The sequence below is a fragment of the Loxodonta africana genome, chromosome 21 (assembly GCF_030014295.1).
Source record: "Loxodonta africana isolate mLoxAfr1 chromosome 21, mLoxAfr1.hap2, whole genome shotgun sequence".
Classification (NCBI taxonomy): domain Eukaryota; kingdom Metazoa; phylum Chordata; class Mammalia; order Proboscidea; family Elephantidae; genus Loxodonta; species Loxodonta africana.
The window spans coordinates 75,352,349-75,372,006 of record NC_087362.1 but is presented as its reverse complement, the minus strand read 5'-3'; the positions used below and the strand labels follow the sequence as shown (position 1 = coordinate 75,372,006).

The 19,658-nt window shown below is 38.0% G+C and overlaps 1 protein-coding gene across 9 annotated transcripts in view; it reads right to left on the bottom strand.

Annotated features, from left to right (window-relative positions):
* The window catches only part of PHKB (phosphorylase kinase regulatory subunit beta), a 248,057-nt gene that overhangs the window by 136,810 nt on the left and 91,589 nt on the right, over nt 1-19,658 (bottom strand). For all 9 annotated transcript variants that reach the window (XM_023555674.2, XM_023555679.2, XM_064274128.1 and 6 more), the window contains one exon: nt 17,499-17,614. In XM_023555674.2, the coding sequence (XP_023411442.1) occupies nt 17,499-17,614 (116 nt within the window). The remainder of the gene's footprint in view (nt 1-17,498; nt 17,615-19,658) is intronic.

The window sequence follows — 19,658 nt, the reverse complement described above, 5'->3', positions numbered from 1 at the left end:
GAAAACTATCTTCTAATATACCAACCAGTACAGAAGAAACAAACACTGTACCTGGACTAGAGTAAATGTTGTTAAACTCTTGTCATTTAAGCTTTTTCCCCCAGTGCAACTGGTTAAATAATTTGATTGAAGTTCACAAATAAGTTAATTTATTGTTGATGTTATTAGTTGCCCTGGAGTCACTTTCAACTCACAGTGACCCTATATACAACAGAAGGAAACACTGCCTGGTCCTGTGCCAGCCTCATAATCACTGCTATGTCTGGGCCCACTGTTGTAGCTACTATCTCAATCCATCTCATTGAGGGTCTTCCTATTTTTCACTGACCCTCTGTCTTATGAAGCCTGATGTCCTTCTCCAGGGACTGGTCCCTCCTTATAACATGTTCCAAGTAGGGGAGACAAAGTCTCACCATCCTCACTTCTAAGGAGCACTCTGGTTGTACTTCTTCCAAGATAGACTTGTTCGTTCTTCTGGCAGTCCGTTCTTCGCCAACACCATAATTTAAAGGCATCAATTCTTCTGCAGTCTTTGTTATTTTACTATCCACTCATTATTTTAATCTCTGGCATCAGCAAGCTCTTCAGAAACTCAAACATACTCCTAATGTGATCTTACATTTTACTGACAAATAAAGTACATATTGTTGTAAGACTTAAAAATATTTTAATGGCACTAGATACTCTCAAAATTATTCTACTATTATCTATTGAACATATTAATGTTAGGTGACTGTTATCAACAGAGCATCCACTGCTTTTATTCTTGCAGGCAAAGGAGCACCGCAACATCTTTTGGTCTAGTCACTCATTTAAAAGGGCTAAAATAAAATGACATCTGCTTGGGAGATAGTTTGTACTGAAGCGATTTGTTGCATAAATCAAAGCTTTTCTAGAAAATATGATGGGTTCGAACTAGGTCATTTATAAAAATAAAATAATAAAAAAATTTTTCTATTTTTTTATGGAATCCACAACAGTAACTGGCAGGTATGGCACTAATTCACAACCTACCAGTCATTAACACTATGCTCTAATTCCCTGAGCTACACCTCCTGGAGAACAAGGACTTTACAGTGCTATGCTTTTAATGGATGCTCACGAATTGCTCAGTATGGCGTGTAAGTACATAAAATGAAGAAGGATGGATGGAACAGCAGCTTGTATCACTGCTCAACGACTGGAACATCAAAGATGACTTAAAAAGACCAAGTACTTACTTTAAATCATAAGTACTGTCTGAAATAAAATGGTAACTATAAGCATCTTAAGCTGAGGAAAGTTGTGCTATGATGGATACTTATCAGATATTTTAGTGCTGACTGACTTTATTGGAAAAGCCAAGAGAATAGAACATAAAACCAGGAAAAAAAAAAAAATAACAAAAAGGCCCTGAAAAATCAGGTTTTAATACTTTTTGTTTCTACAGTATTCTTTATATCACAAAATACAAGATCTAACAAAGTAAAAAAGGAAATTATGCTGTTAAATGTAAATTTCTGTTTAGCATTTAGTGTTTCAAAAACTTTCAATTTTGACACGTATCCGTATTATAGAATTATTAAGTACATCTTTCATTTTTGCTCCCCAGTAGCCAACAAATTCCAAGGCTGGGTTTGGAATTCAATTCATATTTTATGGCAAAGCCTCATCTATTCACCAAACCAAAGAGATATGGGTTTAAACGTAATGCCAAGGAGGAGGAATGTCCTTACATAAATGAGGATGGAGAGATTTAAAGATGAAAAAACATAAATTAAACTTAGAGAGGATGAGAAAACTACTCGGATATGTAAGTCTGGGGTTTGGAATTAGTGCTAAAATAAATAGGTACCAAAATGATGTATGAAGGAAAAAGTAGCTAAATCTAATAATATAGGATTTAAAAAATACACAGGTATTTATGAAAAGGCTTAGAGACTGAATGTGAGAAAAGTGGAGAATTACCAAATACCCAGCCAGAAACCCTGTGGGAAATATAACAAGGCATATAACCTGAGGAAAGTCAACAGGCCAACCAGAAGAGCAGAGAGTGGATGCTTAGGAAATAATACTACAGAATCAAAGAGTGAACCTACTGAAATGGACCCTTTTACAGAAGTAACAGAGGAAGAGGCTGATGTTACGATGGGGTTCGGATACATGTCATGAGAGCATTTTTAGAAGAAAAGTCTTGGGGTTTACCCAAAAAGAACTAAATAGTTAAAGAATTTGGACTAAAAGGGATTACGGCAAACCTAGAGCTGAAACATGGCAGCTCAGGAAGGGTCTGATCAAAGCATGAGGATGAATCAGGCTGTACTGATAACTGAAAGAAGACATCCTTGAAACTCAGCAGTTCCACCAGGGGTTTATATCCTGTCCTTTGAAACTTTAGAAAAACTCTTTAAGATGTTAATATATAATGTGATATGGTATAAACAACTCTGGACTTGGAGCCCAGTGATCTGGAATCAAGCTGTGGTTCTACCACATACAGAGCTACATGATTTTAGAGAAAAAAAAAAAAACCCAAATTTTTTAAAATTTCAGTTTCTTCCTTGTAACCAAAATCAAACCAAACCCATTGCTGTTGAGTCAATCCTAGCTCATAGCGACCCTGTAGGTCAGAGTAGAACTGCCCCATAGAGTTTCTAAGGAGCGCAAGGTGGATTTGAACTGCCAACCTCTTGGTTAGCTGCTATAGCACTTAACCACTAGGCCACCAGGGTTTCCTTCTTTCTATATTAGAGACAGTAATGTTACCTTCCTGGCCTTAAAAAAAAAAAAAAAAAAATTCTGTTAAGTGTATAGGCCTACAGAACGCTATTATAAAAGGACCAGCGAGCATGGATATTACAGAAGCAGTCTCAGACCACAGAGCACAGTGTGTGCGTGTGTTGGGGGGAGAGGCTAGTGACAGCGATTATCTTCTGAGATGCAGGGAACAGCTTGGATGTGATGCACCAAGTGTGGCCAGGGGAGGAAGGAGTGTTTACCCAGCCAGTCACTGTGGATGAGGCCCTAGTGAGCACCAAAGTAATAGACAAAGCTGCTGACTGGATTGTTCTCTGTTCTCTCAGCCTCCAGCTGAGGCGCACTACAGAGCACGGAGACAGAGAAAGAGTTGAAGAAATCAAAATGGAAAAGTATGAGCATTTATAGCAAGTATTCAAAAGCAACACAAAACAACCAATAGTTGCCACAGAGTTGGTTCTGACTCATTGCAACTCCATGTGTTTCAGAGTAGAAATGAGCCTCATAAGGTTTTCAACGGCTGTGACATTTCAGATCACCAGGCCTTTTTTCCAAGGCACCTCTGGGTGAATCTGAACCACCAACCTTTCAGTTAGTGGTTGTGCGTTTAACTGTTTACGCTACCCAGGGATCCATTACTGTGTAATAATTCAAACTGTCTAAAATCATCAGAACAGCTTAAGGATACAGTTAGGATACCGCATTAAGCAGAGAGTTCTAGGGTGTCCTATGGTACTAACAGGCTGAGTCGTGACTTGCTTTCTGGCTGGAAGCAGATCTACACCCAGTGCCCAGGCCTAAGCACACAAAGAGGCCGGCCCCCGAAACCACGGCCACTGCAGCAGACCAGGATTGCGACTGCAGTTTCAAACACACCCCTTTGGCACCTGGTGGTGACACACCAAAACTGGGCTTGCGAAGACCTGAGCTTTTTTTTTTCAAATGCTTGAAAAAAATGTTCAAAAATTTTTTGGGGAATTGTAAAGTTCTAATAGAAAATGAAAATATCAATGATGAATGTGTAAAACCCATCACCCAAACCTAAATGGCAAACTTCATTTCCCATCCATTTGAATAAAACTGATCTGATAGAATTAAGGTTAATTTTGCATGCAAAAGGTAGCAAGATTATCACATAATGACCTTCCAAGCCTTGAAATAAAACCCTTACTGATTAAATGTAAAGACAGGCACCTCAGTTAAAGGAAAACAAGTTGGATCTCTGTTTTTTTTTTTTTTCCCAAGTGATATTCCTACACCCTCATTTTCTAGAGCTAATGGTAACCTTCCCAAGATTCCTTCTGAGTTTACTACAGTTTTATAAACAGAAAAACCCTAAATCCAAATATTTTATAGGGAAAACAATGGCAGTAAAATCACATTCGTGTTGGTGTTGTTAGGTACCATCCAGCTGACTCTCATAGTCACCTAGTGCTGCCTTAACAGACATACCACGAGTGGATGGCTGTAACAAAGAGAAATTTATTTCCTCACAACACAGTAGGCTATAAGTCCAAATTCAGGGCATCGGCTCCAGGGGAAGGCTTTTTCTCTCTGTCCATTCCCTGGTCAAGGAGCTTCTCAGGTGCAGGGACCCCGGGTACAAAGGACGTGTTCTGCTCCTGGTGCTGCTTTCTTGGTGGTATGAGGTCTCCCTGTCTCTCTGCATGCTTCTATCTTTTATATCTCAAGAAACCGCCTCAAGACACAATCCAATCCTGTAGATTGAGTCCTGCCTCACTACCACAACTGCTGCCCATCCTCCCTCATTAACATCACAGTGGCAGGATTTACAACATACAGGGAAATCACACCATACCAGGAATCAAGGCCCAGCCCAGTTAATGCACAAATTTTTGGGGGGACATTATTCAATCCATGACAGCAGCCAAATGCTTAACCACTGTACCACCAGGGCTTCACATACGGTTTTCTAGGCTGTAATCTTTACGGGAACAGATTGCCAGGTATTTCTCCCTCAGAACCCTTTAGTGGGTTTGAAACGCCAACCTTTGGTTGGCAGCTGAGCACTTAACTGTTGTGCCACCAGGGCTCCTGAAATCACACTGGCATATATTAAAATAGTTATAAAAAATCAGGACAAGAACCCAATAATCATAAATACTAAAAAGATACATTCTTTTTAATCAGGTTATCGAATCAGATATACTTTCTTGCAATCTGAGGGTTGAGAATTTGGTTGATGGCTGAAATACAACATTATTTTCCTATTTTTAGTATTTGAGGTCGACACATGGGGTTGCAATGAGCCCAGGTCCACTTGACGGTGACTGGCATTGGTGCTAGCGTAGTGAAGTGGTACCTCACTGTGATTTTGGTTTGTATTTCCTTAATGAATAATGACATTGAGAATCTTTTCGTGTACTTACTGGCATTAATATATCTTCTCTTAAGAAAAGTCTATACCTTTTTTTAATTGGGTTTTTTTGTTGATTAAAAGCTCTTCATACATTCTAGATACAACTACCTTATCCGATATAACATTTGCACATATATTCTCCCATTCGGTAGGCTGTCTTTTCACTCTCTTGATAGTACCCAATGATGTACAAAAATTTTGAGTTTTGATGAAATCCAACTTTTCTTGTTTGTGCTTTTGGTATCACATCTTAGAAACTACTGCCACGTCCAAGGTCATAAATATTTACCCCTATATTTCCTCCGAAAGTTTAACAGTTTTAGCCCTTATATTTAGGGGTCCATTTGAGTAAATGCTTGTATATGTTGTAAGGTGTGGGTCAACTTCATTCTGTTGCGTTTAGCTACTCAATTTGAACAGCATCATTTGTTGAACAGACTATTCTTTTTCCATTTAATGGTCCTGGTACCCTTGTCAAAAATCAAGTGACCACAAATCTAAAAGGTTTTTTTTTGTTTTTTTAATATATACTTTAGGTGAAAAGTGTACAGCTCAAGTTAACCTCATACAAAATTTTTATACTTATTGTCATGTGACACTAGCTGCAATCCTTACAATGTGACAGTACACTCCCCCTTTCCATCTTGGGTTTCCCCTTATCCATTCAACCAGCTCCTGTCCTTTCCTGCCTTCTCATTCTGCCTCTAGACAGGAGCCGCCTATTTGGTATCATGTTTCTGCTTGAATTAAGAGGCACACTCTTCACAAGTATTATTTTATGTTTTATAGTCCAGTCCAAACTTTGTCTGAAGAGTGGGCTTCGGGAATAGTTTTAGTTATGGGTTAACATAGCATCCATAGACCATGGTCTTGACGATTCCTCCAGTCTCAGTCAGACCATTTAGTCTGGTCTTTTTATGTGAGCTTGAGCTCTGTTCCATACTTTTCTCCCACTCAGTCAGGGACTCCCTGTTGTGTTCCCTGTGTGGGCAGTCATTCCTGGTAGCCGGGCACCATCTAGTTCCTCTGGTCTCAGGATGATGCAGTCTCTGGTTTACGTGGTCCTTTTGTCTCTTAGGGTTATATTTTCCTCGTGTCTTTGGTGTTCTTCATTCTCCTTTGCTCCAGGTGGGTTGGGACCAATTGATGTATCTTAGATGGCCTCTCACAAGCTTTTAAGACCCCAGTCGCCACTCACCAAAGTGGAATACAGAACGTTTTAATAAACTTTGTTACGCCTGTTGACCTAGATGTCCCTATAAAATCATGGTCCACAGATGCCAGCCCTAGCTAATCTGTCCCTCCTCCCTCCCAATCCTAGTAACCATCAAAGAATATTTTCTTCTGTGTTTAAACCTTTTCTTGATTTTTTATAACAGTGGTCTCGTACAGTATTTGTCCTTTTGCAAATGACTAATTTCACTCAGCATAATGCCCTCCAGATTCATCCATGTTGTCAGATGTTTCACAGATTCTTTGCTGTTCTTTATCATCGCGTAGTATTCCATTGTGTGCTGTTCATGTTGTTAGGTGCATCGAGTCGGCTCCGACTCATAGCAACCCTATGCACAACAGAACAAAACATTGCCTGGTCCTGAGCCATCCTTACAATCGTTGTTATGCTTGAGCTCACTGTTGCAGCCACTGTGTCAATCCACCTCGTTGAGGGTCTTTGTCTTTTCTGCTGACCCTGTACTCTGCCAAGCATGAGGACCTTCTCCAGGGACTGATCCCTTCTGACAACATGTCCAAAGTATGTAAGACACAGTCTTGCCATCCTTGCTTGTAAGGAGCATTCTAGTTGTACTTCTAAGAAAGATTTGTTCGTTCTTTTGGCAGTCCATGGTTTATTCAATATTCTTTGCCAACACCACAATTCAAAGGCGTCAATTCTTCTTCAGTCTTCCTTGTTCACTGTCCAGCTTTCACATGCACATGATGTGACTGAAAATACTATGGCTTCGGTTAGGCGCACCTTAGTCATCAAGGTGACATCTTTGCTCTTCAACACTTTAAAGAGGTCCTTTGCAGCAGATTTGCCCAATGCAATGCATCTTTTGATTTCTTGACTGCTGCTTCCATGGCTGTTGGTTGTGGATCAAACTAAAATGAAATCCTTGACAACTTCAATCTTTTCTACGTTTATTATGATGTTGCTCATTGGTCCATTTGTGCCGATTTTTTTTTTTTCTTTAAGTTGAGGTGCAATCCATACTGAAGGCAGTGGTCTTTGATCTTCATTAGTAAGTGCTTCAAGTCCTCTTCACTTTCAGCAAGCAAGATTGTGTCATCTGCATAAGACAGGTTGTTAGTGAGTCTCCCTCCAATCCTGAAGTCCCGTTCTTTTTCATATAATCCAGCTTCTCGTATTGTTTGCTCAGCATACACCTTGAATAGGTATGCTGAAAGAATACAACGCTGTCACACACCTTTCCTGACCTTAAGCTAATCAGTATCCCCTTGTTCTGTCTGAACAACTGCCTCTTGATCTATGTAAAGGTTCCTCATGAGCACAGTTAAGTGTTCTGGAATTCACGTTCTTCGCAATGTTATCCATAATTTGTTATGACCCACACAGTCGAATGCCTTTGCATACTCAGTAAAACACAGGTAAACATCCTTCTGGTATTCTCTGCTCTCAGCCAGGATCTATCTGACATCAGCAATGATATCCCTGGTTCTACGTCCTCTTCTGAAACTGGTCTGAATTTCTGGCAGTTCCCTGTCGGTATACTGCTGCAGCCATTTCTGAATGACCTTCTGCAAAATTTTGCTTGTGTGTGACGTTAATGATATTGTTCTATACTATCCACATTCAGTTGGATCACCTTTCTTAGGAATAGGGATAATTATGGATTTCTTCCAGTCAGTTGGCCAGAAAGCTGTCTTCCATATTTCTTGGCATAGATGAGTGAGCACCTCCAGTGCTGCATCTGTTTGTTGAAACATCTCAATTGATATTCCATCAATTCCTGGAGACTTGTTTTTCACCAATGCCTTCAGAACAGCTTGGACTTCTTCCTTTGGTACCATCGGTCCTGATCATATACCACCTCTTGAAATGGTTGAACACTGACTAATTCTTTTTGGTATAATGACTTCCATCTTCTTTTGATGTTTCCTGCATTGTTTAATATTTTCCCCATAGAATCCTTCGCTGTTGAACTCGAGCCTTGAATTTTTTCTTCAGTTCTCTCAGCTTGAGAAACACTGAGCATGTTCTTCCCTTTTGGTTTTTCATCTCCAGCTCTTTGCACATGTCATTATAATACTTTGCTTTGTCTTCTCGAGACACCCTTGTAAATCTTCTGTTCAGTTCTTTTACTTCAATTCTTCCTTTTGCTTGAGTGGCTCGACGTTCGAGAGCAAGTTTCAGAGTATCCTCTGACATCCATCTTGGTCTTTTCTTTCCTTCCTGTCTTTTCAATGACATCTTGCTTTCTTCATGTATGATGTCCTTGATGTCATTCCACAACTTGTCTGGTCTCTCGTCACTAGTGTTCAATGTGTCAAATCTCTTCTTCAGATGCTCTCTAAATTTAGATGGGATGTACTCAAGGTCGTATTTTGGCTTTCGTGGACTCGCTCAGTTTCAGCTGATTTTCTTCAGTTTCAGCTTGAATTTGCAAATGAGCAATAAGCAGTCTGTTCCACAGTCGGCCCCTGGCCTTGTTCTGACTGATGATATTGAGCTTCTCCATGGTCTCTTTCCACAGATGTAATCAATTTGATTTCTCTGTGTTCCATCTGGCAGGTCCATGTGTACAGTCTCCGTTTATGTTGGTGAAAGAAGGTATTTGCAAAGAAGAAGTCATCGGTCTTGCAAAATTCTATCATTCAATCTCCGGGATTGTTTCTATCACCAAGGCCATATTTTTCAACTACTGATCCTTCTTTGTTTCCAACTTTCGCATTCCAATCACCAGTAATTATCAATGCATCTTGATTGTATGTTAGATCAATTTCAGACTACAGCAGCTGATAAAAATCTTCTATTTCTTCAGCTTTGGCCCTAGTGGTTGATGCATAAATTTGAATAATAGTCATATTAATTGGTCTTCCTTGTAGGCTCACAGATATTATCCCATCACTGACAGCACTGTGCTTCGGAATAGATCTTGAAACGTTCTTTTGGATGATGAATGCAACACCATTCCTCTTCAAGTTGTCATTCCCAGCATAGTAGACTATATGATTGTCCGATTCAAAATGGCCAATACCAGTCCATTTCAGCTCACTAAGGCCTAGGATATCAATGTTTATGCATTCCATTTCATTTTTGATGATTTTCAATTTTCCTAGATTCATACTTCGTACATTCCAGGTTCCGATTATTAATGGATGTTTGCAGCTGTTTCTTCTTATTTTGAGTCGTGCCACATCAGCAAATGAAGGTTCCGAAAGCTTTACTCCATCCACATCACTAAGGTTGACTCTACTTTGAGGAGGCAGCTCTTGCCCAGTCATCTTTTGAGTACCTTCCAACCTGGGGGACTCATCTTCCAGCACTGTATCAGACAATGTTCTGCTGCTATTCATAAGGTTTTCACTGGCTAATGCTTTTCAGAAGTAGACTGCTGGGTCCTTCTTCCTAGTGTGTCTTCGTCTGGAAGCTCAGCTGAAACCTGTTCTCCATGGGTGGCCCTGCTGGTATCTGAATACCGGTGGCATAGCTTCTAGCATCACAGCAACACACAAGCCCCCACAGTAAAACAAATTGACATACCATAATTTTTGTTCATCCATTTGTCTGTTGATGGGCACCTAGGTTGTTTCCATTGTTTTGCTATTGTGAACACTGATGCAATGAACATGGGTGTGCATATATCTATTCATGTGAGGGCTCTTATTTCTGCAGGATATATTTCAATTAGTGGGGTTGCTGGATGGTAAGATACTTCTATTTCTAGCTTTTTAAGGAAGCTCCAAATCGATTTTCAAAGTGGCTGTACCATTTTACATTCCCACCAGCAGTGTGTAAGTGTTCCAGTCTCTCCACAACCTCTCCAACATTTATTATTTTCTATTTTTTGGATTAGTGCCAGCTTTTTGGGGGTGAGTTGTGTAGTTTTGATTTGCATTTCTTTAATGGCTAATGATTATGAGCATTTGTTCATGCATCTGTTAGCCACCTGAACGTCTTCTTTGGTGAAGTGTCTGTTCACATTCTTTGCCTATTTCCTAACGAGTTAGTCATCTTTTTGTAGTTGGTTTTTGCAGTATCATGTAGATTTTAGAGATCAGGCGCTGATTCGAAATGTCATAGCTGAAAACTTTTTCCCAGTCTGTAGGTAATCTTTTTACTCTTTTGGTGAAGTCTTTGGATAAGCATAGGTGTTTGATTTTTAGGAGCTCTCAGTTATCTGGTTTTTCTTCTGCATTGTTAAAAAAAAAAAAAAATTTTTTTTATTGTTAGTGATGTTTTGTATACTCTTTATGCCATGTGTTAGGGCTCCTAACAGTGTCTCTATTTTCTCTTCCACGATCTTTATCGTATTAGATCTTATATTTAGGTCTTTGATCCATTTTGAGTTAGTTTTTGTATGTGGTGTGGGGTATGGGTCTTGTTTAATTTTTTTGCAGATCGACATCCAGTTATGCCAGCACCATTTGGTAAAGAGACTATCTTTTGACTTTGGGCCTTTGTCAAATATCAGCTCTTTATAGCTGGATGAATTTGTCAGGATTTTCAATTCTATTCCATTTGTCAATGTACCTGTTGTTGTACCAGAACCAGGCTGTTTTGACTACTGAGGTGGTATAATAGGTTCTAAAATCAGGTAGTGTGAGGCCTCCCACTTTGTGCTTCTTCAGTAACGCTTTACTTCTCTGGGGCCTCTCTGGGAGGGATTATTCTACGCCAGAAGTCTGTAAGTCTGTCCTTAGGCCTCTACCACATAGTTTTGATTGATGTGCATTTGCAGTAAGTTTTGAAATTGAGAATTGTTTTTTTTTTTAAGTCCTCTAACTTTGTCCTTTTTCAAGGATATTTTGGTTATCTGGGATCTCTTGCAATCCCACATTCATTTTCAGATAAGTTTTTCCATTTCTGCAAAAATACCATTGGTATTTTGATAGGGATTGTATTAAATCTCTAGACTGCTTTGGGGAGTATTACCATCTAAAAATATTAAGTCTTCCAATCTATGAACATGGAATGTCTTACCATTTATTTACACATTCTCTGATTTCTTTCAGTGATGTAGTTTTCAGAGTACAACTCTTGTCCTTCGTTAAATTTACTGTGAAGTATTTTATTCTTAGTGCTAACGTAAAATGGAATGTTACGTTCCTTCTTGAATGTTCATGGTTAGTGTGTAGAAATACAATTGATTTTTATATGTGGATCATGAATCCTGAAACTATGCTAAATTCACTTATTAGCTCTAATTGTTTATTTGTTTATAGGGTTTTCAATACATAAGATCATATCATCTGTGAATATAGTTTTACTTCCTCCTTTCCAATATGAATGCCTTTAATTTCTTTGTCTTGCCTAAAAGGTCTGACTAGAACTTCAGTACAGTGTTGAATATCACTGGTAAAAGTGGGTATCCTCATCATGTTTCTGATCATAGCGGGAAAGCTTTCAGTCTTTCACCATTAAGTATGGTGTTAGCTGTGGTTTTTTTTCATAAATTCCCTAATCATGTTGAGAAGTTTCCCTTCTATTCCTAGTTTGTGAGTGTTTTTATTATGAAAAGGTGTTAGATTTTGTGAAATACTTCTGCATAAATTGAGACGATCACGTGTTTTTTTCCCTTCATTCTCTTAACGTGCTGTGTTATCTTGATTGATTTTTGGTATGCTGAACTACCCTTATATGCCTGTGATAAATCACACTTGGTTATTTTAACACGGCCTTCTAATATACTTCTGGAGTTTGCTTATTATTGTTTTGTTGATTCTTGCATCTCCATTCGGAAGCAACACTGGTCTGTTATTTTCTTATGAAGTCTGTGTCTCGTTTTGGTGTCAGGTCAATGCTGGCCTCTTTGAATGAACAAAGAAGTGTTTTTTCCTCTTCTATTTTTTGAAAGGGTTTAAGAGGGATTGTTATTCATACTTCTTTAGAGGTATGGTAGAATTCCCTAATGAAGTCATCGAGTACCAGGCTTTTCTTTACCAGGAACTTTTTGATTACTAATTTATCTCTTTGTTATAGGTCAATCCATATTTGCTGTTACCTATAGAGTCAGTTTTGTAGTTTGTATTTCTGGGAATTTGTCCATTTCATCCAGGTTATCTAACTTGTTGGCATGTAATTGTTTCTTGGAAATCCTGGTGGCATAGTGGCGCTCCTTGGAAATCCCATGGGGCAGTTCTCTCTGTCCTATAGGGTTGCTATGAGTCTGAAACAACTCAAAGGCAATGGGTTTGGCTTTCTGGTTTGTTTCTGGCATTCTCTTATAATTCTTTTTATTTTGGTAAGGTTGGTAGTATTGTCCCTATTTTCACTTCTGATTTAGTAACATGAGTATTCTCCCTTTTTTCGTGGTCAGTCTAGCTAAAGGTTTATCAACTTTGTTGATTTATTCGAAAATCTAGCTTTTGCTTTAGTTGACTTTGTTTTTCTTTTATCAATTCTGTTTATTTCTATACTAATGATTATTGGTTCCTTCTTTCTACTAGCTTTGGGTTTAGTTTGTTCTTTTTCTAGTTCTTTATGGTGTAAAATCATATACTAAGCTGAGATGTTCTTTTATAACGTAGGTGTTTACAGCTATAAATTTCTAAGCACTACTTTGTATGTATCCCATGAATTTTGGTATGTTGTGTTTGTTTTCCTTTATCTCAAAGTATTTTCTAATTTGCTTCTTTGATTTCTTGGTAGTTTAAGATTGTGTTACTTAACATACACATTTCTGAGAATTTTCTGGTTTTCCTTTTGTCACTTACTTCTCGTTCAATTCCATTGTAGTTGGAGAAAATACTTAGTACAACTACAAATTTTTTAGATTTATTAAAACTTCTTTTGTGGCTTAACAAATGTCTATTGCTAAAAATGTTACATGTTCCGTGTGCAGTTGAAAAAAATGTACATTCTTAATGGGTGGAGTGTTCAGCATATGTCTGCTAAGTCTAGTATGTTTGTAGTGTTGTTCAAGTCTTCAATTTCCTCATTGATCTGTCTTAGTTATCTAGTGCCACTATAACAGAAATACCCCAAGTGGATGGCTTTAACAAAGAGAAATTTATTTTCTCATAGTCTAGTAGGTTATGAGTCTAAATTCAGGGCATCAGCTCCAGGGGAAGGCTCTCTCTCTCTCTTTTGGCTCCGGAGGAAGGTCCTTGTCTTCGATGCTCCCCTGGTCAAGGAGCTTCTCAGGCGCAGGGACCCCAGGTTCAAAGGACACACTGTGCTCCTGTTGCTGCTTTCTTGGTGGCATGAGGTCCCCAACTCTCTGCTTGTTTCCCTTTCATCTCTTGAGAGATAAAAGGTGGTGCAGGCCACCCCCTACATAAACTCCCTTTACATTGGATCAGGGATGTGACCTGGTAAGGGCATTACAATCCCACCCTAATCCTCTTTAACATAAAATTACAATCACAACATGGAAGACAACCATGGAATACTGGGAATCGTGGCCTAACCAAACTGATACATACATCTTTGGGGGGGACATAATTCAATCCATGACATCTTCTCTCTAGATGTTCTATCCATTACTGAAAGTTGCGTATTGAAGCCTCAACTCTGATTGTAGAATTCTCTATTTCTCCTTTCAATTCTGTCAATTTTTGCCTACAGGGTTCTGCGATTAGATATATTTATCTTTATAATTTTTATATTTTCTTGACAGATCAAAACTTTTATCTATATATAATGTCCTTTTTTGTCTCTTGTAACATTTTTTAATTAAAATTTATCTTTTCTATTATTACAACCGGAAACCCTGGTGGTGTAGTGGTTAAGTGCTATGGCTGCTAACCAAAGGGTTGGCAGTTCAAATCCACCAGGCGCTCCTTGGAAACTCTATGGTACAGTTCTACTCTGTCCTATAGGGTCACTATAAGTTGGAATCGACTTGATTGCACTGGGTTTGGTTTTTGGTTTTATTATGATAACCGACTTTCCTTTTGCTTGGTTATTCTTTGCATGGAATATGTTTCACTTTCAAACTATTTGTGCCTTTGGATCTAAAGTGAGCCTGTTATAGACAGTAGATACATGGCTCATTTTCTAAAAAAATTCATCCTACCAACCAATGCATTCCAAGTGAGAATTAAACGTATTCATATTTAACATAATTAGTACTGGTAAGTAAGGACTTATTTTTGCCATTTAGTCATTTGTTTTTTATATGTCGTATACCTTTTTCTCCCTCTTTCTTCCCTTACTGCCTTGTTTTTGATTTTTTGTAGTATACCATTTTTGTTCCCGTATCATATCCTATTCTATATTTTTTTGGTTATTTTCTTAGTGATTACCCTGGGCATTACAAATAGCTTAAATTTATAACAACCTAGTTTTAATTAACAGCAATATTAGCTTCAATATTATACCAAAACTCTGCTCTTATAGAGCTCTATGCCCCTCCTTTGTTGTTTTACAAATTACATCTCTGTATGTGTGCGTCCACTAAAATTGATTTATAATTACTATTTTAAGCATTTGTCTTTTAACTCATATAGAAAACCAACAGGAGTTACAAACCAAAAATACAATTATACTGGCTTTTATATTTATGTATGTACTTATCTTTACCAGTATTTCTTATTGGTTCTATGGCTTCAAGTTACTCTCCAGTATTCTTTCATTTCAGCCTGAAAGGCTCCCTTTAACATGTCTCGTAGGGTAGGTTCACTAATGACGATTTCCCCTAGCTTTTGTTTTTCTGGGAATATCTTGAAATTTCCTTGATTTTTGGAGGATAGCTTTCCTGGATATAGAATTCTTAGTTGATAATTTTGTTTGCCTGTTTTTTTCTTTCAGCACTTTAAATACATCATGCCACTGTTTTTTGGTTTCCACGATTTCTGATGAGAAACAGTAAATCTTACTGAGCATTCCTTGTATGTAAGGAGTTGCTTGCTTCTCTCTTGCGGCTTTCAAGATTCTCTTTTTGTCTTTGGTTTCAACAGTTTAATTATAATGTGTCTCAATGTGGATCTCCGAATTTGTCCTACTTGGAGTTCACTGAATGTCCTGTATGTGAAAGTGTTTTTCAATAAATTTGAGATTTCAGCCATTATTTCTTGAAACAGTATTTCTGTTCCTTTTCCTCTTTCCTCTCCTCTGGTACTCTCATTACCCATGTTGGTGGGCTTAACGGTGTTTCACATTTCTCAGAGTTTCTGTTCATATTTCTTCATTCTTCATCTTTGTGCTTCGGCTACCATAATTCAATCTACATGTTCAATGATCCTTCCTTCTGCTTGCTGACATCTGCTACTAAACACTTCTAGTAAATTTTTCATTTTAGTTTTTGTACTTTTCAGCTTCAGAATTTCTATTTGGTTCTTTTCTATTATTTGTATTTCATTACTGATATTCTCATTTTGGTAGGACATCACACTCTTGGATCCTTTAGCTCTCTGAGCATGTTTAAGACAGCTGGTTTTAAAATCCTTGTCTAATAAGTTTGATGTCTAGGCTTTCTAATGAAGTCTTTTCTTTATTCCTTTGAATGGGCCATAATTTCTAGATTCTTTGCATACTTCATAATTCTTGTTTTAAAACTGGAAATTTTGGATGTTATAATATGGTAACTCTAGAAATCAGATTATTCTTCCTTCCTTGGGTTTGTTATTACTGCCTGCTGTGGGTTGTAGCTGTTTAGTGACTTCTAAATTATCTTTGTAAAGACTGTATTTACTGTCGTGTGTGGTTACTAAAATGACTGTTCCATTAGCTTAGTGGTCAGATAGTGATTTGACATAGATTTCCTTAAACAAATGAAGCTTAAAAAGAAAAATCCACCAATATTTGCAGTTGGGCTCTATATGTTTGCTGGGGCATGTCTTCAACACTTAGCTGAGCACTTCATATCTTTGCCTTCTCTTTTACTTCTTGTTTGCTCAAAGCTTGAAGGTCAGCCCGAGGTGAGAGCTTACTGCCGCCTCATCTTGGGCATGCGTATGACTTTATAGATCATGCGGAACATGTGCAAGGCTGCTGAAGTCCTTATGCTGCAATACCTCACTCCCTAGCTCTTCCTCCCAGACTTCTCAGCACATTTATTGTTTGAACAAAATCAATCCTTTCCCTCAGGCTGCAATGGCTGGTTCATTTGCTTTTAAATGTTTTTAAGGAATGCCTTCTGCATGGCCATTTCTCTGCCAGAGAGAGTTCTGAGTAAAGTGAAATAAAGGGAAGCTCTTTGTGTAAGTCCTTCAAGGAGCCACCAGACATGTCAAAACAGACCACCACAATTGTTTGCGAACAAGGTCCACTCTGTTCACTCTGACAGAAGGAACCTACAGTGGGAAGGCAAGCTGTAGTCATTAAGTCTGCCACCAAGCTGGGGAGAGGGTAATGGGACAAGGATACGTTAAAATGTTACAAAATTCACCTGCTTGGTTTTAGTCACCTTTTTTCTTTTTGAATAAACATTATTCAGCTTGGTTTACTGTAAATCTTTCAACTTGGTTGCTATAAACCTTTGATTATTTTTCAGAGTTCTGGAAAAGTTGATTCTGACAGTTTTTTGCCAGTTTTGTGTGTGTGTGTTTTGTAAAGGATGGACCTTTGAGTTACCTGATCTGCTATTTTTGCTACCATTACTTGACACCCATTTTATATTTAAAAGGTGACCTCTTGGGCATAAAATTAGGATACAATCCTAACTGAGGGATGCATTCAGTCACTAATGCTATTTTCCTTACCCTAGAGAGTAATGAAACTTCCTGAAGTACTAATGTCAATCGCCAACTATTGCTGTTTATTCAAACCTACTATACCACAACTCCTCTTACAGGTGACATTAAATGTTAAGCTTTACATGAAGAATCTGTAGTTAAGATAAAAACCAGCTCTATAACATGGGAGAGAAGTTTTTCCATGCAATACATACACAACCTGTGTTTGGAAATTTTAATATACTTGACTTTTCAAATAACATCATTTCAAAGAGATACAGAAAATAACTTGGATGAGCAGAAAGGTCAAGCCGTCGATTACAGATGAAAGCTGATATGAACGTACTGACATATTATGAGGTGGGGAAAGACTCCCTGCTCCTTTTTTGGATCAGTTTATGGACACCAAGAGATAATCCTTATGTTTAATTTTAACTGAATTTCATTGGTATAATATAGAAAAAAATAAGTTGAAAATTAACATAGAAACCACAGTTCCAAACTAATACTTTGATTTTCTATTCATATTCAAATTCCATACGTTAAAATAATAAAAAACACTCAGAAATCAGCAAATTACCTTGAATGTAGTTCAGTACTGCCATTGTTATATTTGCTTCCTCTTTCCCAAATACCAAAGTCTGGCACACGGTAAACTCTTTCTACACAAAATACAAGATTTTGAATGAAAGCGACCTAAAAGAAAAGAAAGAAAATATAAGTATACAGAAAATAACAGGATCTTTAGATATTAACAAGAACAATTAGATGCTATTTGAATTTCCATACACATATTTTCCTCAAACACATTTATTAACATGTTGAAATTCTTGTGATTATCACATTACTAAACATCTTATACTTGGTGTTTCTAATATACAGTCTAAACTGGGAGCCCAGTAATGGACAGTACAGAAACACAACTTAAATATAATTCTTCCACCCCATATCTCTTAGGTCTTTATGAGGACTCTGCATCTTAAGAATTAAAGAAAAACAGAAAGTGTTGCTTTTGTACTAGGTAAGGGAATCTGAAATGTCCACATAAAATGTTAAGTCTAAAAGTTTGGAGATGCAAAGTTACTTTTTTGTTATAAAAAATGCCAGTACTAGAGTGGATCAACTTGGAGGCTTCAGTCTATTTATTCTTCTGGAATCTAATCTTCCTGAATTTTACATAGTTACAGGTACCTTTTGCTATAAACTAAAAGCTCTCAGTTGGAGGTGGGCTCCAAGCAACAGCCTAGGAGTCACAGCTTTGACGTAAAGACTTCAGATATTTGATGAAATCTGAACTCTCAGAAGTAACTACAGAAAGCAAAAATTGTAATTAGTTCTTCATTTAATTCATGTTTATTAATTTTAACAAAGACAATTTCTTAAGTGGGCTATGTGTTCTGATAAAAAGGTTGAAAATGAGAAACTGAAAACAGTTGGTCCTCATTATTTGCACATTCCATATTTGTGCATTTGCTAAACTGCTAAAATATATTTGTAACCCCAACTTCCAGTGCTCTTGCAGCTATTTGCAGACATGCACAGAGTGGCAAAAAAATTGAGACATCTGTTATGGATTGAATTATGCCCTCTCAAGAGACATGTCAAAGCCCTGACACCTGTACCTGTGAATATGACCCTGTTTGGAAATAGGGTTGTTCTTTTCTCAACAGTTTTAAGTCAAACAGGGTAAGGTGGAGGATCCTAGTCCTAATCCTTTTTTGAGTGGTGTCTTATAAAAGGGGAGAACAGACACGAGAAGAGTCACACACCAAGTGGAAGTCCATGTAAGGATTCGTTTAGCAGCCAAGAAATGCCAAGAAACACCTGGGGCTACCAGCAAGGAAGGATCTTCCCCTAGAACTAACAGAGAGCACAGCCCTGCTGATGGCCTGAATCTGGACTTCTGGCCTCTACAACCATGGGAAAGTAAGTTTCTGTTCTTTAAAGCAACCCACTTTGTGATATTTTATCATGGTTCCTAAGAAACTAAGACTTTGAGTGATGCGCATATGCCAGCTGACAGGAAATAACAGGGTGCTCTGCCTTCTTATTTCAGCTCTTAAACGGCAAACAAATGTCCTTTTCACCAGCTATTTATTGCCATGTTTTGCATTTTGGGGACTTTGTTGGTGATCTTGCTGTATAAAATCATTCCCAAGCAAGTTAAACTGATGTCTGATGTTCCTAAGCACAAGAAGGCTGTGATGTGGCCTACGGAGAAAACAGGTGTGCTAGATGAACTTCATTCCAACAAGAGTTATGGACTACTGGTTTTGAGTTCAATATTAATGAAACGACAGCATGTATTATATGAGATGTTCTTAAAGAGAAACACACATAACACAAGGTTCTCTTGACTGGTTGATGAAAATGTGACCTGAGGTTTCCTAATTCTATATTTCCCCTAGAAGCAATGTCTCAGTCATTGCTAACTCAGTATTCACAGCAACTTTACAGAAAATAACGGCATGAACAATGAGAACTGATGATCCATGCATTTGCCTCCCCTTTATCACAAAAAAAAAAAAAAAAAATTTTTTTTTTTTCACAAGACGCTCTGAAGTAGGTGCACATCCCTCTACACACGCAAAAAACCAAACCTGATTCCATGAAATTGATTCCAACTCATGGTGACCCTACAGGGCAGAGTAAAACTGCTCCATAGGGTTTCCAAGGAGCAGCTGGTGGATTCAAATTGCCAATCTTTGGGTGAGCAGCTGGGCTCTTAACCACTGCACCA